At 35.3% G+C, this 26,890-nt stretch overlaps 1 protein-coding gene across 3 annotated transcripts in view; it reads left to right on the forward strand.

The window, feature by feature from the left end:
* Positions 1-26,890, forward strand: part of ATP2B2 (ATPase plasma membrane Ca2+ transporting 2) — a gene marked incomplete at both ends in the record, with an annotated part of 161,046 nt that overhangs the window by 132,718 nt on the left and 1,438 nt on the right. For all 3 annotated transcript variants that reach the window (XM_079540127.1, XM_079540128.1, XM_079540129.1), the window contains 4 exons: positions 4,004-4,217; positions 6,819-7,030; positions 8,424-8,531; positions 11,328-11,510. In XM_079540127.1, the coding sequence (XP_079396253.1) occupies positions 4,004-4,217; positions 6,819-7,030; positions 8,424-8,531; positions 11,328-11,510 (717 nt within the window). The remainder of the gene's footprint in view (positions 1-4,003; positions 4,218-6,818; positions 7,031-8,423; positions 8,532-11,327; positions 11,511-26,890) is intronic.

Genomic DNA, 26,890 nt, shown 5'->3' on the forward strand with positions numbered 1-26,890 from the left:
CAATATCAAGCAAATAATTAGGTCGTTATATTTGGAACTGTTAAAAAAAAAAAAAAAAGACTATGTACAATATGAGATTTTAAATTGTAGTTCAGTCAAATGGAAACATTTTTTACTGGAAGTATTAAGCTAACAAATCTACATCTGTGCAAAATTTTATCTCCACTTCCAACTGTTGAGGAAATGTAATTATTCCAAAAGGTTGCATTAAAGAAAGATAGAACAAAGACCACATTTTAACATTTTGTATTCAAGTTATTATTCTCGTACTAAAGAAAGACTTAATTTTTTAAAAGGACATGTTTGGAAAATTAAATGCTAATTAAAAAGCACTTCAGCAATGAACTGCTGCATGAATCACCTACTGTTTTTACAGACCTTATTTAAAAAAAGGGAAGGATATATATTCACATGTGTAAGACAGTAATTTACATGGTTTACTGCAGAACTGTATTTGACAAAACATGAAATAATACCACTGGAAAATTGGAAAAAAAAGCTATAACATATTGCAATCTTTTCAGAAGGCACAGAACCATTGGCCACTTTCATTCAGTTATCAGACAGTGTGATCTAGCAGTGCTAGCAAAGGTTTTATTTTTACATCTATGTATACAAACTACCAGACACACTTGTTTTTATGAATGGATACATGTGTACTCTGACAAGTAGAAATAAAGGGGTAAGGGTAAAAATACCTTTTCATTCCCACGCAGCTTGTCATCTAAATCAAAAGTAACAAGCACTAACATTTTAGAGAGACTGCATGTCACAAAAGATTTGCAGTTTATTTCCAGCCTTTTGTGATTTGTACTTTTAAGTGTTTCCAAAATGAAGTGTAACATCACTTGACTTAAGGGACATTTTCCTTTTACCTCTAGGCCAATGCTAACCTATTCCAAGGTCAAGTGGAAAGAAATTTGACAAATAAGTCATGATTTTGGGAGGTTTTCAGTTTGAGAAACTTCCATCCCCATAGTTTTAAGACAGCAAATGAAGAATTCATTGCTAGCCAGTCAGGGGCTAAAATGCAGCAAAAATGACATTGACTTTGCCTTCCACTTTTACAGCACAAGTGAATAAAATCTGTAACGAAAGAGTAAGCTCCTTAGCTGATAGCTATTTTCCTTAGTTTCCACCAACTAATCAGAAATCAGGTGGAGCTGCAGTGGAAATTTAATTCCACCTCCTGCCCAGACTAATGTGTATTTAATGTTTTGGCTTCAGCTTAGAATGAGCTTTCACACTTGACTGAACAGTATAGCACTGCCTATAATAGATAATTATTAGAGGCACCATAGCCACCCAAGGTGATTGGCAGTGCGAAATGGTGAGAACGTGTTGATGCCAAAACTGATGACTGCCAATTACAGTTGTGTGATTTAGAGATTGAAAGAATGTTGTTTTTTTGTTTTGTTTTGTTTTTGTTGTGCTAGAAATATGTCAGGCGTTGATAGAAATCTGATCATTTGACTCTATTTATTAAGCATAACAGACAAATTCCGTTTTCGCTGACATAGATGTCAGCACACAAAGTAGCAAATTCAGCTTCTATAGCACCTCAACGTAGGGAATGTTTCTTGAGAAAACTCAGTCAAAACTACAAAGACAAAAATATGACAGTTCTTCAGGAGAAAACACGTTTTCTCTTCCATATACTGGCTAGGATCTATGAGCCCTGGCGGCTAACAACTTTTGCTACGCTTGCAGCTGAACCATTAGTATGAATTACAATAAATGAAGTCTCATAATTTTTGAGTGGTTTTAGATTTATACCTTCTAAGATGGAGATGTTTCCTCTTTCTGCAGCTGCATGTCAAATGGATGAACTGAATCTCCAGATAAGCCCAGTTAATGCAACCCATGACCAAGAGGTCGAGAATCTATTAATGATAATCCTCCACCCATCCTTAGTGTACCCAACCTGTAGGACTGAAAGAGCAGGTTGCTCTTCTCCATCCCTATGAAAACACTGAAAAAGAACGTGCGTTTTTTTTAGCGTGTCAAAATATATTTAATTATAAGGCTCTTAAGAATATTTTTCAAGAGAAAATAATACTTTAACTCAGGAGAGTTGGAATATAAGCCAGATTCACAACAGACCTGATCGTTTACCTATTCTTCATGCATTTTTGGGATACTAAATGGATACTGGCACTCAAAATTTGATCATATTTCATTAAAAATGAATCACAGAATCATAGAATCACTAAGGTTGAAAAAGACCTCCAAGATCATCTAGTCCAACTGTTTACCTGCCACCAGTATTTCCCACTAAACCATGTCCCTTAGTACCACATCTAAGCATTTCTCAAACACCTGCAGCAATGGAGATTCGACCACTTCCATGGTCAGCACATTCTGGCACCTGACCACAATGTCTGAGAATAAATTTTGGAGAATAAATCCAACCTGAATCTCTCCTGGTGCAGCTTGAAGCCATCCCCTCTAGTCTTATTGCTAGTTACATGGGATAAGATTCTTAACCACCACCTTGCCACAACACCTCCCTTCAGGCAGTTATAGGAGTGATAAGGTCTCCCCTGAGCCTCCTCTTTTCCAGAATGAACAATCCCAGCTCCTTCAGCCACTCCTCATAAAGCCTGTGCTCCAGACCCCTCACCAGCTTAGCTGCCCTTCTCTGAACACACTCCAGGCCTCCATGTCTTTCTTGCTGTGAGGGGAATATTTTTCTTTGAGGAAAAGAGCAGAGCTCATAAAATTTTTTTTATTTGCTGTTTCATACATATCTTTGTTTCAATACTGAATGACGCTGAAGTTCTTATAAAAACAGTGCCCCGATCTTCAGACTGTCACACTGTATACTAACTCCCTTCTACTATCAAATTTGTCACATTGGTATCTTACGGCTTTGGGATTTTGTGGGGCTTCCATGAAAAGGTTCTATTTGAAACAGAATGCATGTTTTACTAATGCTGCCTATTTTGTATTCAGTCTAAAGGCATAGGAAGTTGTTAAAAAAACAACAAAAACAAACAAGCAAAAAACCCGTAACGACAAACTTGTTTTTTCCTGATTGGACTCTTGGAAGCAATTGCAGCAATCTATCACTACAGCTGACCAAATGAATTAAAAATCACTTCTGTATAATAGCCATCCACATTTTCTCCTAAGATCAGTGCTATTTATTATTTTTTTAAACGTAAGGTACAGTCCTCTATAATCAGACCTTAGACACTTTCTGTCTTGAATTAAATGAGGAAAGAGCTCCTTCTAGCGGCTGGCAATCTGATTCAGAAATAGATGCTTTATTCTGACAAGAAGCAAGTTCCATATTTTCTAATCTGCTATCCAGTTACTCAACAGATTAATCAGGATTTCCTTTTGAAAATCTGAAGCATTTTAATGAGCATCTGGATATTTTTTAAAATTCAAATATCGGGTGTTTTCACCATCAATGTTTTTAAAAGGTCTTATTTATGTGCGACATGTCTTAAAACGTCTTAGCCATCGCTTCCTAATTTTTTAACAATTTCTAGCTGATTCCAAAAATGGGTACTGTTTTTGTACAGGTGAAAGCTGCAAGTAATGAACCATTACTTTTTAAATTGCTTCAGCATGATTTTTCTTCCAGGAAAAAAGGCTATATTTGTGTTATGCAGTTACATGAACTCAGTTACAATATGAAGCGCGTACTTCATTGTGTGTTGAAGTACAGACAGCATTATGAAATGTACTATAAATTACTGTTACACTTTATAAAAACTGTGTGATTGTAAATACTGGTGATTGAAATAACTTGAAAAAACATAAATTGGAATCATTTATTTCTGCTCTGATCACTGTTTCCTGTGATTCTGATCTTGTCTGAGCAATGAAAGAACAGACATAGTACGGTAAACCAAAGGTCCGTGTATTTTAGTATCTTGTCTTCAACACTTCTTGCAGTTGCAGTTGCAAAGGAGGAAATGAAATCACAGTAAATGACCTGACAAAAATTATTTTTTAAGGAAATAAGTAACTTTATAATTTGTCTCCACAGGACTCTCCTCTAAAAGCTGTACAGATGCTGTGGGTCAATCTAATTATGGACACTTTTGCCTCACTTGCTCTGGCCACTGAACCTCCAACAGAAGCTCTATTGCTAAGAAAGCCATATGGCAGGAACAAACCTCTTATATCCCGTACCATGATGAAGAACATTCTGGGCCATGCTGTCTACCAGCTTACTCTAATATTTACACTTCTTTTTGTTGGTAAGAAAGTCAGGCTTGCTGCATGGTTTAGAGGCACCTAGATCACATGGAGCCGGATGTCAGAAGGCTTTAAATGTAACCACTCGACACACATACACATAGTTAGGCAGCTAACAGGACTGAACTGTATAAGGGGATTAGGAACATAAGGGGAGACCCAACAGAGGAATTCAGCCACTTCACCTTGAGAGGGCTGTTTTGCCTACTAACAAAATGAAGATTGGAGATAATTTCATTTTAAAATGTGACTTGGAAGGTTACATTTTAATTGGAGTATCTAGTCTGCTCCTCCCACGTTGGATTTTGAAACTTGTTATCAAAAGCAACAAAAATCAAGACTCATTTTACCAGTATTTTGAGAGGCTGCAATCAGGGAACAAAACGTAATTCAAGAAATAATATTGATCTTAAGTATTACAAATAAGCAAGTAATCAGAATTAGGTGATAAAAATAACAAGCTGTTATGTCATTTAATTTGAAAACGAATATTAAGGGAGAAAGAATTTATCTATTTTCTTATTTCCATCCTGGACTCTTTTTCAGGCATTACTAGAAGTGGATGTTTTTCTTATGCTTTGTATTTGCAAGTGAGAGAGGAAGGAGGAGGAGTGTTTCTTGCTGCAGAGAAGTGCAGGCATTAACAACAGACTGCTACTGCTCCGCAACAATGAGTGAAATCGCCCACAGGGCTGATAGTTTTATCAGTAGATATTTTGTTCTTGACAATACGTCACTGCGGTTAAATGGCACGTGTTGTTTTTCCCATGTTTTATCATTACATACAGAATTTCCTAAAAGCTATACGTTTAAATTTATGGTTTTGAAAATTTTAGGAGTTTTTTGAACTTTGTTTTGAAAGCCCTGCTCCATCTTAGCTCAAACTGACAGTTTACGTCACCTCAACTGAGGTGGTGGTGATGGCCTGCTTACAATAGAACTATTTGAATCAAAATAATTGCCAGGTTTTGGAGACAGATGCTTCCTAATATTATGATAGGCTGTTTTTTGAGGAGTGTTATGGCTTAAAATACTTTATAGTGAAACTTGATGAAAAGAAAACCAGGCTTTTCTTACCCAATCCGAATTATTTTTGTGTCTCTGGTAAACCTGTAACTAATTTTCTCAGAAGCCCAGGAAGTACAGCCTTTTCCTTTCTGATCTTTGAGAAGGGTCACTTTTACAGTGAGATGTTCTAAGTACAGATTCTAGTAAGATTTCAGATTTCTGTTTTGATCAACTACATCTTTTTGCAGCAGCATCCTTTGCTATGCCATTTAAGTGACACAGTGCAATAAATGACTTAAGGATAGGTACTCTCACTCTTACAGCTATTTGTATGTTTGTGTGTGCACTGAATGAAAGCAAATAGGTGTAATGACTTTTTGTGTGTGTATAAGATAAAATACTGTAATGTTTCTGCCATTATTTTTTCCTTTATATGTATTAAGGAGAATGTTTTCCAAGCCTTAGTGATCTCCTTGGAGATATGTTATCTGCTTAAAAATCTCTACTCTCTCAGAGTCCAACTTTTACGGTCTCATATTGTGTTACTAATATATTTTTTGATATAATAATATACTTTCTGTCAAAAGGCTATAAGCCAAATTCTTGCTTTAGAACCATGCTCATTATTCCCAGTGACCCCAACGTGAACTGCTCAAATATCCCAAGGCAAAATAAATCACTGTCAACTTAGCTGACAGAATTATGACGTCAAAGGGAAACCTCAGGAAACCTTTGTTTCTTACTTCAGAAATTCTGCGTATAGCGCTAGTGGGATAGCAGAAAATGTTAAAGATTTATTTGCTTTTATTATTGCAACACTTGTTACGAATGTGGGTTGTAGTGTGATAACCTTTACTCTTTATTTCATTCGTTATTTACTCTTTCATATGAAAGTCTCATTCTTACTTCAAATGAATACCTTACTCCTAACTGCGTGTTATCTGTAAACTTTTGTCAATGTGAAATGAGGTCCATCAGGTATTTTTTCAAATCTTATCTCAATTTCACTATTACTCATAAAGGATTTTATCCTCTTTATTGGTCAGATCTAAAAGTGAAAATCAAATTATCAAAATAAAGAGCAATGCATGATGTTGTGTTTCAGAGCAGATTTAACAGGATGATCATAATCAAATCTATTTAAAATCAGGAATGCCTGTGTTTTTATCATTAATATCCATGAACACTTGTCAAGAGTCATGGCAAGCGTACTAGCAAATAGGTTAAAAACTGCTGAAGAGTGACTGCTTCTAATTCTGGTAGAAAAATGGAAACATACTGACAATGGGTCTTTAGTGCTTACTGCATCAGAAGGAATTGACTTAGAGTATTTACCACTTGGTTAGAGGAAAAATACTATGAAAACTGTGAGCTGGTATATTGAGTTATTAGAGAAAAGTTATCACTGGGGAAGCTTTCTGCTCAGGAACTTTAGACGTCTTTTGCTTTCTGGAGTGCAGAATTTTGCCTGTAGATAATAAGGTGAGAAAAAAGTAGAGCAAAGCAGGCAACTAGCTAAAGCAAACAGAGGAAATTAAAAAAAAACTCCATTTGTTGTATTCTAGTGGAAACCTTTACTTTTGTCTTATACCTAGGTGAGAAAATGTTTAAAATTGACAGTGGGAGAAATGCACCGCTCCACTCTCCTCCTTCAGAGCACTACACCATTATCTTCAACACTTTTGTCATGATGCAGCTTTTCAATGAAATCAACGCACGCAAAATCCATGGAGAGAGAAATGTCTTTGATGGCATCTTCAGAAATCCTATTTTTTGCACTATTGTACTGGGTACATTTGCTATTCAGGTAATGATTTGGTCAAAATTTAATACTACTCAAAAGAAATTTAGGTGACTTTTTCTACGCCTGTTTAATCTAAAAGATGTAGGAGGCACAGGAACTGTAAAACCACCTGGATTAATGTACTTCCTTAATCAATGTTTGTCTATAACGGAAAATGTTGTGTAGTCATCCTACCACAACATAAGTGTTGATCATTATCACCAAGTGAAATCTTAAATTAATCTGAAGATGTAACAATAGCTGTCATGGTTTGTTTACTTTTTTAAAGATATTATTAAATATACGAACCAATAGCAACGTGGTATTTTACAATAACTCTATAGCATTAATCCATTCTTCTAAGGTTAAATGTCACTGTCAAACTGTGTGTCTTTATTTTTTAGGAGAAATTATTAAGTATTTTGTAAGTACAAATAGCAGCAAAGTATTTTTCATAGATTTACTATTCCTTTTGTACTTTCTGCTGAGTAGAGGCTCACTTCAACTCTTAGCGCAGCAGTTACACTAACTGTCCTCATCCAAAACCTCTCTGAAAAAAATCAACAGCTTTGGCAAAAATTTCAAAGGAACAAAATGGAGACTCTTATAACGTAGCATCCAAAGAGTCAGAAAATTCTTCTGAAAGCTCCACAGCAGCTTGAGAAATAAAGGGATAATTATCACTCCTCTCCTTAGAAAAGCAGCAGCTTTTTTTATACTTTAATCCCTTTTTTCTGCTTTCAGAATAAAATAATAAGATTTTCATATTGAAGGAAGATGGTTTAAAAGATGAAATACCCATCATAGAGCAGTTGGAAAATTCTTAATGTGAAGTTGTAACTTCTTTCAAGTTTAGCATTATATTCACATTTATTTGTCCACTTTTCCCTTACTCCAAACATTTCCCGTCCGCTGCCTTCCATTCTTTGCCCCCTTCCTTCTTCCTGTATATTTACAATTCACACAGAAAGAGTCAGTGTTCACTGTTTGTTCATTGTTTACTTACTAGAAGACACAAATGACTTTTAACTACTGTTATGCGGCTTTTGAGAGTTTAAATATCTGAATTGTGTTGTAAGGGCCATTATTTTGTAGCAGTACTGCTAACAAAAAACAGTAATATCTGAATTTCAGTTAGCAAAACATTCTCAATCTAACCAGGCTTAGAAACTTGTTCAGGTTCTATGGGTGCTGGTTGTGTCTTCTGCATAATATGAATAGGTTCTTTTCATGTGTGATTTTCCCACCATCTTTCTCCAATAGAACTACATTTCGGCAGTGTCAGTCTATCATGATAACACATCTGTAAGTGTACAATAAAATATCAGAGAGAAAAATTTCTTGTGCAGAGGCAATTTCAAAATAAACTGCCATCCAAAATAAAGTACTTACCCCATTTCTCTGCTTTTCTTTGTAGATAGTAATTGTCCAGTTTGGAGGAAAACCATTTAGCTGTTCTCCCCTGCAGCTTGATCAGTGGATGTGGTGTGTATTTATTGGATTAGGAGAACTTGTATGGGGTCAGGTAAGCATCTAAGAACATGCAAAACACCTTTTTTTTTAATAAACCAGTCAAAGACCAATTTTTTGCCACAAGTCACACAAAAAAGCAGTTCATGATCCTACTATCCTGTTTCCTTCTCAGAACATCATATTTCCCACATACTGAAATACAAATAGCTCCCTAACTACTTCGATCATTTTATCCCACTTTTACTTTTCATTCCTGTTAATTTTCATATCTTTTCTTTCCCTAAGCAGGGTATGCTATCACAAAAATCTATGCTAACATCCTCAGTGCTCTGTGTGAAAGACATTTGATTCACAACCTATAAACATAAAACCATATAGCAAATGCACTATAAGCTTCTTATAGACTACCCAAAGCAATGTCTGTTTGGCCATGACAAATTTTTGAAAGTGAAAAGACATTCCAGTGCTATGTCACACCACACCTTGTAACCTGCATAAGACCAAGCCTAGTGCATTTAATATACGCCTGCAGCAATCCTACTTTTGTGTACAAAGGACAGAGGAAGGGGTGACAGAAAATTTTTCCTAGCATAGTTGCAGAAAAGTGCAGATTAATTCACATCATTTATGAATTCTGCTAAAACCTGTATCATCATTAGGTGATACCAGGTTATATATACAAGTAAAAAAAAGTGTCCATGTGATAATTAAGTTACGTGATTAGCTGTCATAGTACAGTTACAACTAGTTTTGTTAAAGTATTACATTTTATATATAAAATTGGATTACAAATACTAGTAGTTTTTTTTTTTTTAATCTTTGAATATACTTTTAATGTCTTTAAGTGGGTGCTACCTGACACATCATAAGAAGTGCAAAAAATATTAACATTTTGCTTCTCAGATATAAAGATGCATATTGATCTGCTCATTTGCCAAGCAAGAAATTGCTGATGCAGTTGAATACAGAATTGATTTGATTGAATTGTAATGAGTAAATTCTAGCTTTCAAAACTGATGTATTATGGGAAAAATATTACTACATAAGCTTTTTGGACAGCTGGACCTTTGATTTTTTTGGAAGAATAAGCTCAATTAGAACAGCTTTTAATACACATTTTGCTGAAAATCACCATTATTACATTGTGCTAATGTAGTTACTATCTGAAGGTGAAATTTGAGTTATTAAGTTACGTGGGGAGAAAAATGAGAGCTATGTTCTATCACACAATCAGTACCAAATATAGTTGTTTATATAAATGCTGTCTTGCAAGCCCTTCATCCACATCAGTTTCATCAGATATCAAGTAGCCTCTCTCTATAGAGTACTGGCATCAAACTTTTTGAAAGCTGGGAAGCTGTAGCAGTTTCAGTAAGTACTGCAATGACTAGCACTTACCTTTTATTTTTTCACTCCTGCTCTGTCTTTGCTTGTGTCATGATAATTTCTTTTTTCAAGCTCTTCAGGTTTTCCAGCACAAAGTACATTTTAAAAGGTTTCATAGCTTTGGACATTTCTTTATCTGTCTTTAACAGTGATGTAATAAAAGTAGTTGTGGTATACAAAGTTCAAGGAGACCATCAGCAGAATCAACAGTATGTTCTCATCCTGAAAATATATGGTGCCTATTCATCCATTTTCCTCCAACTGTCAGCTGTATGGAGTACCTTCAACGCTCTTATTTTCAGAATAACTTCGCTTAGTCTGTGCTGTGGCTTATGTGATCTGGACAATACCACATGCTTGACAGCTGCAAAAATCAGTATGACAAACTGAGTAAGACTTTCATCCATCAGACAGCAACTTCCATGGCTGTCGAATGTCCAAGAGCTGTAGTTTCTTATCTGCTTATTCTTTTCTTTTCCAGCTGACTCCATTTTTATCCACACATCTAGGCTTCAGTGACTGCTCACTGCTGAAACAAAAGAAAAAAAAAAAAAAGAAAGCAGTTTTTTTTTTACTAGACGTGTCTAATAGTTAATTTTGAAGTAGAATTTTTTTAGCATTTAAAATGTTCTAGCTAATGTCATGTTTAAATGGCCATCTGTATTTCTATTCAAGCTGACAGAAGAAATCAGAAAAAAATGAGTACCCAAGATAACAACATTGAAATTTATCCACAGTAATCATATTCAACACCATCTTAATTTGCTATTTACAATTCCTTAAGATCGGTAGCTATCTCTTCTACTAATTACTTCCAACGACCATTTAGATAGCCAAACTGAATAAGAAAATGGGCTGACATAAACTGAATGTATTAGCAATGAGGACAGAGTAAGAGAGAACTCTACAAAAAGTCCAACAGGAAGATACTCAGAGGTGCATTGTTAGAAACCTTGTTTCTTTTACATGCTGAGAAAACTATTTCGATTTTCCAAATCAAAGGGTAACGGAATACCTGAACCAATTTTAGTGTGAAAAGACTTATACGCATGAGATGCAACTGATTTTCAGCTTACATTAACAGCCATTAGTCCGTTTTCAGTCATCAGAAATGCCTGAACACTAATTGCAAAGTATCAATCTTGTTTAGTTTCCTGTAAATAATTACATTCAAATACCCACATCCCCCCTTATTTTTTTTGAGGAAGGACAATGCTTCTTTCCAGCCATCAGCTTGCTCCACAGCCATGTATTTCTAATGCGGTCTAGCAATGCACATAATGCTGATTGTTTATAAAATACAGTTGTATAAATGTAAAGTACCGTAACAAATACGCAAACCTGAACCTTTTCTGGAAGATTAAAAATCTCATTGAAATATCAAAATTCTTTTACAATTAGCAGCTTATTGTTTTTGCTATTGAATTATGTTGATGTTTTCAGCAGCACTTTGTAATTTTAGGTCATTGCAACCATCCCAACAAGTAGGCTAAAGTTCTTAAAGGAGGCAGGGCGGCTCACTGAGAAGGAAGAGGTTCCTGAAGAAGAACTCAATGAAGATGTTGAAGAAATTGATCATGCAGAGAGAGAACTTCGACGTGGACAAATTCTCTGGTTCAGAGGGCTTAACAGAATCCAAACTCAGGTATGCTAAAAAGTAAATGCCCCCATTTTCTAGACGTAATCTGTGATTAAGACAAGCTAATGTTATAGAAATCCACAGAGAACACTCCTATACTGGAACAATGGTACTTGGAAACTGCTTTACTATTTTCAAAGGAGCATTGTGTGAAATAGTAAAACAGGTAAACTTTAAAATGTGAGTGTATAGTGGGAACTGTAAATATTATAAAAATATTCAAAATAGGAATACCTTTTTTGACTCTACTGTGTTTTTCTACTTCAGTGATGGCAGCTGAAAAAACAGTGCTACTTGGAAAATGCTACCTTACGCTATTGCTAGCAAAACGTTACAAAGGCTTTCTAAAACATGCCATTTTATTTTGCCTAAAATGTATTGTTGGTCCCACTTATGCAATAAGGGAAAAATATTTGGATCAGAAGTGTAAAGCATCCCTTGATTTTTAAAAAGATAAAATATGTTACTGTCATGTATTTACAGATATTTATACATATATACATTCATATGTAACAGGAATTAATTTGTCTTCCCTTTAAGGTCTTGAAAAATCTGATTCTGCATTTGAAATAGTAAGGGCTTAAGCATCCACTGAATACTGAATTGTGTGCACTGGCTGCTCTGGGTGCTATTTTAGAATTACTTTTTTCTACTTTTCCTAAATACAAAAATCTATGATTTTTTTAAAGCAAAATTAAAGGATTCAGATGAATGGTAAAAATACTAAATACTAAATACTTGCACTGAGCCACACTATGAAATTTAGTGCAGTTTAGCCTAGTAAGTAAAAATGCTAGAAAAGTATTTGAACTGTTTTGCCTTTTCTCTTGCAGTGAAGTAGAATCTTTTAAAGCACTTTAGTCTTTCTAACACCTATGCCAGCTTGCAGAAGAGAGCAACTTTTAAAGACATGTATTCCCCGTGATATCAGATGGTTCCATGAGTGTTTTGCATAATACTTACACAAAAGTAAGAGGTGAATAGTTAAGAAAATACTTATTATTTGAAGGATCTTTTAAAGAATATTTACATCTAAGAAGATTTTGAGTTTGACATTTTGGTCTTAATTTGAGATGGATGGTACTTTCTCCCGTTTTCTATATACAAATGGATACTTTTTTTTTTTCCCCGGAGAAAAGATGCAGCCATGCCTTTTAGAAAAATGGGAAAGCAGTTAACTGAAGCTAGGATGGTCAGGTCTACTCAGTGCATCACAGCAAAAACAGAAGGGAAGGAGGATGGAAACTGCTGTTTGAGAAAGGTTAAGGATTTTGGTGAATTCCTGAGCAGCTGATGATTAAAAATGGATCTTCAGCTTTAGGGTTATGTGTCTTGACTCCTGTCTTGAGTCAGGAGCACTCATCAGCAGAGAAAATTCAAATTGTCATAGTTCTCTTACTTAAAAAGGTACAAACCAGTGCCCAGGTAGTGGTGATCGTTTTGGAAAGATGACCTCTAAATGTGCATTCTTTTCTTCCTGATGGCTATAGGAGGAGTGTTGCCTGTTGGCATTTCTGTCAGGATGTCTTTCTGGTTGTGGTGAGTGTAAACAACTACAGAAACAAAGAAAATTACATCCTTTCAGCTCTTTTTCTAGTCTGAGAGGTAGCTTTTAGTTCTTCTGCATATCTTTGTCCACTTAATTCACAGAAAAATTATTCTTTTACACTATTTAAAACAAAATGAAATTAATTACGTTTCTTTCCTAACATCCATCTTAGTTTCTGTTCTGCTCTTAGTTGTAGATGTATCCTTGGTAGGATATACTACTTTCTCTCCTACCAAAAGGCTCTGTGATCTTTTTTCTCATTTTGTTCATTCAGTGACTTTGATTTTTACATTTACATTTCACACCTGTGGAATGATAATGGAAAAAGGAAATGGGCCAAGAGACTCAAAAAGAGTCTCCAGTTGCAGTTTTCAGATGTCTGCTGCAGAGCGATGAACCTATGTACAGGTCAAATTAGATACCTTGTTGGATGGACCTTGAGCGCATTTTGATGTGCTGTGTGTTGCGGCCCATCCAAATGAATTCATACACTTGTACTACGTTTCCCAGGAAGCCATCTAAAGAAGAGTTGATGGAAGAAGATGAGGATGTCTGTAGCATCCTTGGGGAGCTGGAGGATTTGCAAGAATCCTCTGATGTCTAATGCACTTCTGGAGATGCAAAAAAAGAAGGTAGAGCATCCCCTCACTTTATATATATAAGAGGATGACAGCTAAGATTAGGAATAAGCTGTAGACTCAAATATCAACAAATCCAGTCTCAACCGTCATGCACTTGTGCTGTATAATGGGTGATGTTTATTTTGGATTATTCTCTGTTCAGACCATTGTGGACATACAGCTCCAGCATTCAACAAAAGCCTTCACTCCTAAGAAAGTTATAAAGAATCTATGAAAGTTTTTGTTTGTTTTTCCTACAGATAACTAACAGATTTCCAATAAAACCTCATCCAAACTGACAAAAACTTTACAGTAATACAGACTTTGGCCTGGTTGTTGGTTTTTTTTTTGTTTTTTTTTTTTTTGATTGCACTTTCAAAGCACAGGTTTCTCTAGGCACTAGAGAAAGAATTTCCATTGCTGATTCTTCACACTGAGATGCCAGATCCATCTCTATTTCATGCTGCACGTGCATGAATTTACGTGAAAGAAAAGTGCATGAAAAATGCACACACCAAAGTCACAGACACTGACTCTGTATTTCTGATTTTGTCTACTTCTGTTCGTTTGCGTACTTTACTGTCTTACAGTTTATGTCTTCTCTGGATGAACACGTACTGTCTTCTGACTGGCAGAGTTTCATTACTGCACAGCACTCTCAGAAGACTGGTAACGCGAAGTTTCACACATGGCTCATTCTAATTACAGAAGCTTCATGAAGATACAAAAATAGTCTCAAATTTCATTAATGACAGGTCTTTTCTCTGCTAGTTTTCAGCAGTGATTTCCAGTTCTTTCTTGCAGTTCTCAAGAATTCTTCATTTTAAGTTCCACGAGTTCAGTGCATCTTTTTAAGTTGCTTACTGACAAGTTTCTGTAGTTAGCTCACATTTCAGTAGGAAAAAATTTACATATGGAAGTTTGAAAACTTTTCAGGTTATATATTCAATTTTCATAACACAAAGGCTCTGTCCTCCCTCTGCTTCTTTCAGTCTGTAATTCAGAGTATGTGTTATCTACTTAATGTGGCCAAAAAAAGGAACTTACTAAATATTAAAACTTTCTAAACTTACTAAATATTAAAACTGTTTTGAGAGCAAAAAACAAGACAAAATAGTTTTATAAATACAGATACCTTCTTAATTGCTACAGAAATACTTCTAATTTTTTTCAGAAATTAATGTGTCTAGAGACTGCTATGGAAAAAAAATATTTTTCTTTGGATATTCCATATAGAGATTTTCATTCATTTCTGAACTAAAACCTTCCTAAGCAAATGCAAACACCACGGCAATGACAGTCACTCCCAGCAAATGCTTTGAAAGTTAAATAAAAAGCTAGTACCTCTTTTTTTTTTTCCTTTTTTTTTTTTCATTTCATATAGTATTTAATACAAAAAGATTGCTGGAGACCACATAATTAGAATGGAAACTGTTTTATTTAATGCCAATTAAAGTTTATTTTGCTTTTCTAATACTAAAGCAAACTGTTTATCAGAGATTGAGCAAAGCCAATTTCTTCTTATTCTTAAACAAATAAAATAAATTTTGGATGGATTTACTGATCTCCTAGGGTCATTAATAACATCAGAACAGCTTGCTGAAATTCTCTTCCATGTTAAGGATCAGAAGAAGATTTTGGCACACCTATCCTGCCAGGACCATTCTGCTGTGCTAAGATCCATTTTTATTCTTTTTTAAACTGCTAATCTCTAACGTGTTTATTAACTGTTTGTACATCAAAAATAGCATGGAATTTAAAGAAAGATGAGAGAGAAAAATTACAGTATGCTTTTTTTTTCTTTGCCTGAAGGCCTATAATCAAAACATGATGACATTCTCTGTTCTGTTAGAAGTTTTTCAAACATTTTATGATGTAGGATTTAGCCTTTGCTTTCTCATTTTTAGCAATATGAATTGTTCTAAATAAATACAGTCTTCTGTAATTACAAAATCATCTCATTTTAAAATGCACTGTTTACTTATTTATTTATTTGGGCGAACTCTTTCTTTGCTGTTTTCTGATTTTGAAAGATAAACTCGTTAGTAGGCCAGGATCTTCTCCTTCATTCACTTCAGAGAGAATGCATTCCTGTATGTTCCACCTTTAGGATTCTAAAATGGTTGTCATCTTTTTCCTCTGCATTTACTCCATGAAGATCTGTAGTAACTCTTTTTCAGGAGAAAAATTAAATTACACACCAGAGAATTTTTGTTCTCTGGAGAAACTATTAAATACAGATCTTCCCTTATCTTTTCATTCTTATGCTAGAGTCTTTCAGTTAACAGGAAAGGCTTTTATATATCCAAAAATGCCCTTTGGCTTTGGATCTACCACCTTAATCTTCCACAGTGCTGTTCATGCTCTCAGTGAGTGCTTTCAAAATCTTTCTTGAAGTTCTCTTCTGAAGAGTGCTCTGTTATGTATGTCAGATAATGAAAACCCAGGATCTTTAATGTAATTCTGCTTTTGTATAGTAAGCATTTCAGGTAAGTATTTAACATGCCTTCATAAATAACCAGTGCTTTGAACCATATGCTGTTTTCAAAATGCCACCAATTCACTTGCATTCTTGTTCCAAATGGCAACACATTCCATATTGTATTTTTATTTTTTTATTTTTTATTGGACATACAGCTCAAAATAAGGCTGCTGCAGAAAACACAGAGAGCAAAGCTGCAGAATGTTGTAATGACTGCTTTAAAACTGCACATCCATCAGTGTGCACATTAAACGCACGTTGTATTTAGGGGTCTTACTGGAAAAAAGAAAAGGGTCAATGAACAAGGATGCTTCATGTTTGTCTAGCAGAAGTACAGCATGGTAATCAAAGCAATAACCTTTGGTTCTTTTTACAGCTGGCTTTGGCATGGTTATTTCTGTGAAAACATAAAGGAAAATAGTGATCTCCAAAGAATAAGCTAATGGGGGGGACGCATCCGTATTGTTAGAGATTAAGCCATGTGAATGTATTTATTAGTAAGACTGGCTGCACTAGAAAATGTTACCAAATTTATTATAATGCTTTCAACTTAGAAAATTTAGGAGGGCTTATACCAAGGTTTGTGCTATTTAACTTGATAAATATACCGCTTTACCTTTTCCTAACTACTTTCTAGGCTGTAACTCTTAAAAAAATCTGTGTTGCAAGATAAAATCTGGAAACATTGGGCTTCTTCATACAACTAGATGGGTGAAATCTGCTAACGCATTCTGTTCCTGTTTTGTTGTGTTGTGGTTGTACGATTGTAACAAAGAAGACATTCTGTTTAGGGATTTGTAGCTGCTATCTACTGCCAATCCTTGGCTTTAAAAACATTGGGTATATAGAGCCTGCTTTATATTGTGTAATGCTGGTGACATCGTGAAATACCTCCTTTTTAACTCGTATTCTGAGTTCATGGTTTAAAGTACTAAAGGAAGATATTCAGCGAAGACACATCTAACAGTGGGTTACAATATGCATATGGAAATGACAAGTAGAAACTGGTTGTTCTGTTTACTGAAATATTCGGTCCAGTTCAGCGCAATTTTGTGTTTAATTTTAAGCACCATATAAATATAAAATATTAATATTTTATTCTGTAATTAGGATAGACCATCATTCATTATCACTGCTTAATTTATACAAACTTGCATTATAGAAAAAAGAATATTTCCCATTTTATCAAGCTAGTACGCTGACAACCTTGGTTTTTTTGTAGACAAAATTAATTTGCATAATAATTGTAGACAAAATATTTGTAATATTTCTATAGGCTTCCCCCCAAAAAATTAAATAACTGAACTTTCCTCCCCCTGGAAGAATGCCTAAAAAGCAATAGCAAAGCAATTTTATTCTCAGTAAGAAGAAGTAGACGTTAGCTAATTCAACTATTCAGTTGTATTCACTTTATTTACATAAAAATAAAATGGTTTAATTTTGCAATATTTTTATTTCAAATATGCTAATTGTTTGAACTCATGCAGCTTCATTGCCTCCTATCGAGCTGCTTCATTTTATTCAGCAGAAAAACTGGACCATTTCATATTTAAAACGTTAAGAAGGACTCTAAAAAAGTATTTACTTCCATAGAAATTAAACTGCGTGCACGATTGATTTATTGTTTTTCATTATTATTCCTGTTAGTTTTGCAACTGTATCCATACTTTAAGCAACTTGTCTCATTCTTTCCTCCATTACAGATCGAAGTAGTCAATACTTTCAAGAGTGGCACTTCCTTTCAGGGGGCTCTAAGGAGACAGTCCTCCGTCACAAGCCAGACCCAGGATGTAACCAATATTTCTAGCCCTAGTCACGTATCGTTATCCAATGCTCTTTCCTCTCCTACCAGCACATCTGCTGCTGCGGCTGGGCGTGAGTGTGTATTCTTAATGCATCAGATCTACAGAGATGCCAACTTACGTAGCAGTCATTTGAGACTGAGCTACTTTGCACTCTCCCGTTTTGTCATGTGATATTAGTTTACACGTACCCAGACACAAATAACTGGATTACTTTGTGTACAGTAGATGCTCTTCATCATTCACTGCAGGTTAATGTTAACTTACTGTTAGAGCAGTAGTTTTTATCCAGTGTATGGACACTCTGAGGTTTCTGTGTTATATTTTCCTAATGCCATTCTATGTTTTTCTACTGCTTACAAAACATATTCTCTAAAAAGTACTGTGAAAATCTTACATTAGACAAAAAAACAAACAAAACAGCTCCAGCTTATCAGGTAAATGATCATTACATTTGGAAGACTGTGTATAATGTAGGTCACTCATGTTCAGTGAATATGTACTCTAGTTGGCACAGGTACAGGAATGAATAAAGAAACAAAGAATCTGGCTTATGATGAAAGGCTAACGGATTATGGTTTATGTGAATTATGAAAGAAAAGCACCTCTAAATTTGACGAGAGATAAGCATTAAGGAAGGAGGTAGACAGGCAAGTTAAAGAACAGTATCAGTGCAACAAAATAAACTAATTTGCTAGAAAAACTGTATTCTTAAATGCTGAAATCTTGAAACGGCTCTCCTCTAGATGTAAGTGAAGCATCTAGTGAAGAGAGAGTGAACAGAAAAAAAACTCTGACAGGACTACTTCACTGAAACATCTTCATTAGTCTGGGAAGACTCTTAGACATCTAACTTTGTTTAGCATTACACAAATATTTAAATGTATAGAACTCACTTTATAAAGCTCTCCCATACTTTACAAAATCATATAGTATATGCCTGTTGCAAGAAGTTTGCCAGAGGGAAGGCAGACAGAGACAAAGCAGACGAGAGAGGAATGTAATGTTCCAGAGCCCCTGGAGAAGGAAAGGAAGTTTGACCTTTCCTTTCAGTTTGAGTGCAACCTCTTCAGTATTTGAACATCAAGAATAAAGAAATTTTAGACATGCATTAGAACCTTTACTGGAATTAAATATCAAAGGAGAAACTGTACTTTTGCTAAGAACCCAAGAAGTCATTAAGATTCTAGCTTTGATGATTTGCTCTTAGAGAAAATTTTTATCTTTTTCTGTCTTGGTGAAAGTTTGTCCTCCTGACTTTTACTCCAACAGCATCAACAATTTCAGGGTAGCAGCATGACCAAGTGAAGCAAAGGCTGCATGCCACTGCTGTGCCACAGGCACTACAACCTCCTACAGAGAGGTCAGAGCCTGAGGTGCCTCATTTCACACCAAGCTGAACACAGAACGCTACCGACAAACCCAGCTTTTCATTCAGGGAGAAAGTCTTTAGTAACATTTCTGCATTTGAGCAGAAAGCAGAGAACAGCTCATTCTGATGTGGGAAATGTTTCATCAATATCCTGAAGCCAGTGGTCTGAAAGGATAAATCTAGCAAATATAGAACAGTTAATTTATCTTCCTCCTTTTCTCTCCAATGCAGCAAATCAGCTAAGAATTGAATAGTGCATCCTGAGAAAGGACTTACTAGGTTATGAGCTGAAGTTAATTAATAAGGGAAGTGTAGTCTGCTATGGTGTTTGCTGTCTATTTGAGAAAATAAAACATTTCTACAGGGAAAAAAAAAGACTGAATTATTGAGCTATGCAGGGATATGCATCTCCACTGCAGAGAGTAAGTACAGATTGATGCTTTTAAAGTGATTCTCAACTGCTGTGTGGAATTTTGCTAGAATTTTATTACTGCAATGTAATGATTTTTCACTATTAAATTGATGCGTCCTTCAAATTATAATCCTTAGGGAATGTTTTGAGTTATTAATACAATAACACAAATTCAGTGACAGTGAAAAAGAAAAGGTTTATTCCCAAACTGCTTCCATTGTAAATCTCTTCTAGAACCTGGTGAAATTTTTTGAATCCAAATTTAATTGAAATACTTCTTGGGATTGGCATTTTCTGAGAAAATATAGGCTTACACATCAACTCCTTGCTTGAAACATGGAGCTAAGGACTCAGATGCTCAGAATAAACGAAACCCTAAATATGATTTGTGGGGTACTTACACATAAATTGTGGGGTGAGAGGAATAATAAGATAACTGTACCTCTGATTTTGAAGCCTTTCTTGGAACTTTTTAAAATATTCCATATGTGGATCTCACACATCAAGGGAAAACCTTAAAGGTACAGCAAAGACAAAAGGGCATAATTCTTGAGGGCTGCTAGTATGAGATGCTGTTCGTTTTCAGAGAGCTGCTGCTCAGCACACTGCACCTGTAAGGATACTTCAGTTATCATTTTGGGTGTCCAAAATACAGACATTCTGCAGAAATAAGAGCATCAAATGGTGCTGTCATAAAAATATATAAATCTAATTTTACCAAGCAAGTTCTTTACTACTTGTATATAACCTTTTAATGTAACACTTTGTTGCATCATTTCTTCTGCAGTTTATAATATCAATTTGGAAACAAAAATCTTGTCATTGTGTATTGTTGCTGGGCAGACTAATGTTTGATTCAAATAAACGTTCAGATTTATAAGTTATTAATAACCATACAGAATGTTACTGCATGAGTAAAGATACAGCTCCCTGTCAAATGCTGCCTATCTTCAGTAGCTGTAAAACAGGTTAGCAAGCTATTACCTGCATCATCTTTCATAGGATTGCAGAATGCCTTAACTGAAAGTAATCTGTATACAAAGAAATACTTACTGTGATACTAAAACTTCCCTAGTTAAGCTGATATTGTTCAGATCTCAGTATTTCTGCTGAGAACAAATCCTGTATTTCTGGATGTCAGCGTTAGTTTATAATAAAGTCTGCCTTATGAATGCCTTATCACTTCTGAAAAAACCTTATGGCTTTAAACACAGTGAAAGCTTTTGCAAAAATAAATCTGGCATTTTATGTACTCTAGTAAAAGTAGAAGATTGCAAGTTCAAACTAAATATGTAATTCATATGGACACCATTAAACTACGGCAATTGAAAATGTGAGATTAAATCTGTATTCAATGTGGTCATGGCCATTTTCTCAGATTCTGCTGTATCATATGCATGAACACACACATATATACCCAGTCTTATGTCATCATTACAGGTTACATGACAGTGTCAAAAGTGGTTTTAGATACCAGGCTGAGCTTTACCAGCTCTTGAGGACTGAAAGTAAAATTGCTGAATTTAAGAACGTGTATTTCCTTCTACTTTTTATTTTGAGGAAGCAAAATCAGATGATGTGGAGGAATGACTGTTTTTTTATTATTTTAGAAGCTCAGAATTTAGAACACCGAAGGTCAGCTTATATGTAAAATCAGGTATATGCTTAAAACCTTTGCTAGTTCATGGTTTAATTAGGCAGAGGATCTAACTGTACACAAAGTAAACAAGTTATTCTTTATCTATTTTTACCTAGTTGTCAAATGCTGTTTGTGTTTTCAATAGGCAATTCCTTCAAGAAAATATGGTTTAAAATTTGTCAATGCTCTTTGTTCTTCCCTCCGTTCCCATATAGACAATATAGTTAATAATGTTCCTAAGTGGAAGAAGCTGCAGATCTCTTTACGGGAAACAAACAAAAAAAAAACATACAAAAAACTCTTTCTTTAAAGTTTATAAAACAGAAATATTGTTAGCTATAGGATACATCTGGGGAAAAACAATCAAAAGAAAAACTACACCAACAAGCAGCCTCCCACACCACAAGCCTGCTGCAGTTTTTGTGCCTTTGGGTTCCTTTGGATTTGTTCCATTGAAGGCTATCATATTTTGCTGAGATTTTTAGAAGTGGATATTTCACTGAATCAAACTTTTTGCGATATTAACATTAGCAGCAGTGGCATCAAACAAGCCACTTGTACAGATGACACACAAACACACAGATGCAGTGATGACTCAGGAGTTTCTAGCAGGCAATTAAAATCTTTTCCAAATTATCACAAAATATTCTTAGTGTTTTTCCATCATACACACTTCTTCTTTGAAAATTTATTTTTAAGCGTTTTCCAGCCAAGAAGAAAAAGTAACTGGAAAAAAAGCATAGCATTATAAAGGCTGGGGTCTCCCATTTCTTAGAAGTGGCTGATCCAAGGTGTTTTTCATTGTCGCTTTAATTTGCAAGTACCTGAAATTGCTCAGACTCACCAAGAAGCAATAACTTTAGGTGGAAGCTTTTGGTCTGCTGCTCTTGCCTCAAGAGCAGGCATTAAAATCTGCAAATTATGCCAGAAACTTCATCATAGAACATTCAGAAATCTTGATTCTAGCGCTTAGTATGACATTTTTATTAATAAAGATTTTTAAAGGGAGAGTTTGGCTTAGCTTTTTGTGATCTGTTGTGCATGAAAATCAGATACTCTTGTACTGAGAAATTATCACTGTTCAGCAGCCTTTTCTCATCTATTATTTCTTATTTAGTTTCCTATAAATGTAATGATTGAGCTGGACAGCCATTACAACTGAAACTCAAGAGGTTCTTTGTTTCGATCAAATTTTCTCATGAAGAAAAATGGGAGCTTTTTTTTTTTTTTTTCATGGAAAACATCTAATTTAATAAATGTAAAGCAAATTTACTGTCCAATAGTGATCTAAATTCAGATCACAGATGGTTAACTTGGTGGGCAAACCAGCCTGACTGAAACTGCCATATGTTTTCCAGAGCAACATGGTCACCTGAGGAAATGGAGCAAGTAGAAAATGAAACCTGCAGCTAAAGTGATGTTTATAAAAGTTTCAGCATTTAGGGACATTATTAATCTGTTGTCTGACAGAGGCAGAAATATCATGGTAGAACTTGCAAGTTTCCGCTGGTTATCACAAAGATTGCCCCAGTCCACTGGGATGTCCAAAATCTTAATAGACTGCTGTGTATCCTTCCTTCAGGAAAATAACTACGTTTTAAGTCTAAATACGAAGTCCAGTCCTCAACTGGAGATGCGCTGTGGCAAGAAGATTTAGACTCATAACAGAGAAATCTTTTCTTTAAAAAGATTGCATTTTATATTTAAGCTTTGGCAAATCTGATAAAAACCTGTTAGGCTCCAAAAATCTGGAACAATTCTGTAATAAAGGAGATATGCTAAGAAAGTGGAAGACACACTTCTGATCTCATGCTATAAAATTCAGTGGAGTAAAAGACATGAAACTTTGTGAAATGAGGATCAGACCTGAGGTTTTCATGGATGATGTGGTTATTATATTCTGCCCTTGCTATGTGTGGTTTGACTTTTCAGCAGTGCTTATTGAAACTATGGCATATTTATGTAGGAGGAGAATATCCAGAACATCATACTCATGCATACACGTGACTCCCATATATATATTATCTTTTCCTGTGATATCTAATCCAATCTGATACACCTTAGAGGATTCAAAAATAAACAGGAACAAACACACTGAAGATATGCCTTGTATCTCCAAGCTTCACATATCCCAAAGTACTTGAGCAAACTTTCTCTAATTAGTATAATTATACTATTGATGTAGAATAGTATCAGTTACATGTAAGAGTTGGCATCTCTTTGCAAAATTGACCTCTTGTTTACAATTTTATACTAATCACCTTACTGATCTTTCAGTATAGAATTTATTTGCTTTTGCAGTGCCCTACTCTCTACTGTCTGAATATTAAATGTGTTTGTTTTCCCAGAGGGCTAGAGAACATTGGACAAAAGGGTTCAGCAGGAGAGAGTGAAATAAAAAGAGGTTGTGAGTCTTTAACCTTGAGCCTGAAATGAATGTGAACCAAACTCAAGATACTTGGCTTATAAGAAGCCAGGTAAACATTCGAGTATAAGCCCACATGCTACCAACCGTAACAGATGTGCAGATGATAAAGAGGCTTTGTGTATTTTGCCTATATTGTTGTATTTAAGAGCGAGATTCTGAACTTCATCTTTTCTTCTGATGGGGAAAAAAATGTAGTATCTAAATTTCTATTTCCTTTATTTTTCTTGCCTAATGCAGTATAATAAGTATAACTGTCAAGGTGGGATGAAACTCAAGTTTTTTCTATTACAGCTACAGAGAAGAAAGAAGTGGAAACTTAGAGCCATGTCAAAAATGTCCTGAATTGTTGTTCCCACAGTCTTTTGTTTAAAAGCAGTTCATTTTTTTCTGTTGTCTCCATTACTGTGAGAAAAGGGAGCTGTATCACACTGTTTGTCTTCCCTTGGCATTGTCAGCATCATAAAGAAACCTCATTTACATGAGCTTCACATAGTTCATAAAAACACATTTTCTCGGTTCTATCCATCATGGGTATGTCCCTGCTTTTACATGCTGTACAGCCATAACATTTTTTGAAGTTCATCAGCTATAATATATCTTAAAAAAAAAAATTATCACACTGTGTGGGCTTTGCTTCAGTAGAGCCTCTAAACATTTCAACATTAGATATTACTTCAAATAACCTTGAACTTCATTAAGCATGGATTAACAGAATTTGTTGCTGTTGGGCCATGTAACTCTGGGTAAGCAGTATCTTTTCAGTTCTTAGCTTAAATAGGGCATTGTTACTGCATTTAAATTAAAATGCCAACTTTGTATTCAAGGTGGCAAACCCCAAATATGTATGGAAAAAACTCTACACCACTCTAAAACTGTAGAGAGATGTTAAGAAGGCAGTTTTCTACAGATCCTTAGAGAAGAAAACTAGCTAACTTTATATAATCTCAGCTTCAGGGATTTGCCCAAATTTTGCACTTATGTTACAGTTGCATTCAGCAGATCGGTTACTTACATATCAGTAGTTATAAAGAAGTTTTAAACGATTATATTTTACCAAAAAATCACTATGAGCATATAGAATCTTTGCCCATCATGTCTAAATGTTCCTGCAAGATCTCCACACAAAATGATGCAACTGCTAGCTGATCATACATTCTGAAATTATGTATCTTCAGACTGCTGTGTAAACACATCTAGTCTAAGCAAAAGATGTTGCTGTAGTCTTTTCTTTCAGTGGTTCTTCAGCAGTCCCAGCGGAGTACTGAATTCAAGCCATGGTGGGCAGGTTTTCATACCTTGTTTTCAAACACAGTCTGATTCTGTAGGTTTCCCCCAGCTACGTATGATACCAGCAAGCTACTTAGATTGACTGAAAGCTTGGTATTAAATGTAAATTAGATTCCAAGTCTTGGAAGTAAATGCAATATAGATGCACAGTTAAAATCCATACTTGCCCTGTAGTATCATTTTCTGAGTCAGCTTTTGCAATTTTATTAAGCAGACTACCAGTGGCTTCAGTGGTTGTTTCTTACTGCAGAACTTGCAGTCTCACTGTATGAAACTAAATTCCTCACTTGCTAGCCTGCAAAGGCTTAAACCCACGGCCTTTGTGGCCTGAAGAAAAGCTTTACTTTTATTGAATCCTACAAAATCTCCACCAGTGTAACATAATAATCCAAGCCTGTATTTTTAAAGTGAAAATTTAATGTACTTTTATTTAAAAGAATCTAGCTGGCAAATAGAACCTAAATCTATGTAATAAAATGTGGAGATATTCAAGAGAATTAAGGATTCTGTTTAATCAGATATGGTGAAAAGCTGCAACTGAATGAGATGATTGCTATTTTTATCCAGAGAGCAGAAATAATAGGTAGCTTTGCAGAAAATACCCCTGCATCAGCCCATATTATAAAGTGGGCATGTCACAGAGCAGTTCCCTGATTTCAAATAGGGCAACCTGGTAATGCCTCAAAGATTGCTTTGGCAAACATACTATCTTATCATTGTTTAGACAAACTACTTTGCACTTTCAAAGAGAAGACAGAAAGGTCTAGGTAATGAGGGAATTAGTATGTCAACTCATAGGAATAAGAGTTCAAATCCCATATATTTAGTAATGCAAATTAATCTCTTGTTGGTTCACTACAGAACCATCACAGAGCAGAGCACGACTCAAAGTGATTCAACTTGCATAAAGCCCCGATTTGTAATTCCAGGTGCTCTCTCAAACAGATGTTATATACACTGTAGATAGCACTGCACAAACCTTGCTCTTCTATGCCCCTCTTGTCTTGCACCTGCTAACCTCCTGAAATCTACTATCCCAGACCTGCACAGACTGTTCTCTACCGTGTTAGTTTTCCTATTTCGAACATAAGTAGTCACGTGAACCTGCTTTTTGTATTGTGCTCTATCCTACCAAATGCATTTATACAGAGAAAGGGATTTATTTGGACTAACCAAAGGCCATGCATTTGAAGGTGGCTTAGGATTTTGAAAGATGATGAACATTCAAATGTAGAGAAAACAAAGGACAGAGTTCAAAGAGATCAAACTATAAGTCAGCCTCTTTCTCAAATCTGCTGATATTCTGTACGACTTGGTCAGCCTGATCCTGCAGCTGTAACAATGTGAGCCTGTAACTATTAAACCGATCTGCTCATTTAAGGGGAAAATAAAACTATACGAATTAGTGACATATTAAACCAACCAATAATGTGCAGCATATCCACATGTAAAATGACACACATACCTACCACCAACCATTTCAAATGTGCTTGGAAAAGCTTTCACAATGCCTGCTTGCACCTTTTCTGCCTCTGCCTGTGTTTTGGTTTTCCCTTTAAGAAATGCTAAAAATTCACTCATGAACTACATGGAAGTAGAAGGATAGAACTCATACTTAGTCATAAAACATTTGCCAACAGATCACGTTTTTGCCATTCTGTTTTTTCCTCTCTGCCCCCCCACTCCTTTCCAAGCAGTTATGTTTTTTCAGTAGTAACACATAGCACAACCCTTCACGTCTCTTCAGAACTGTAGGTCACTGGGATACGGACTGCATCCCTCCCTTTGCCCACCC

This window comes from Tetrao urogallus (genome assembly GCF_951394365.1).
Source record: "Tetrao urogallus genome assembly, chromosome: 10".
Taxonomy (NCBI): domain Eukaryota; kingdom Metazoa; phylum Chordata; class Aves; order Galliformes; family Phasianidae; genus Tetrao; species Tetrao urogallus.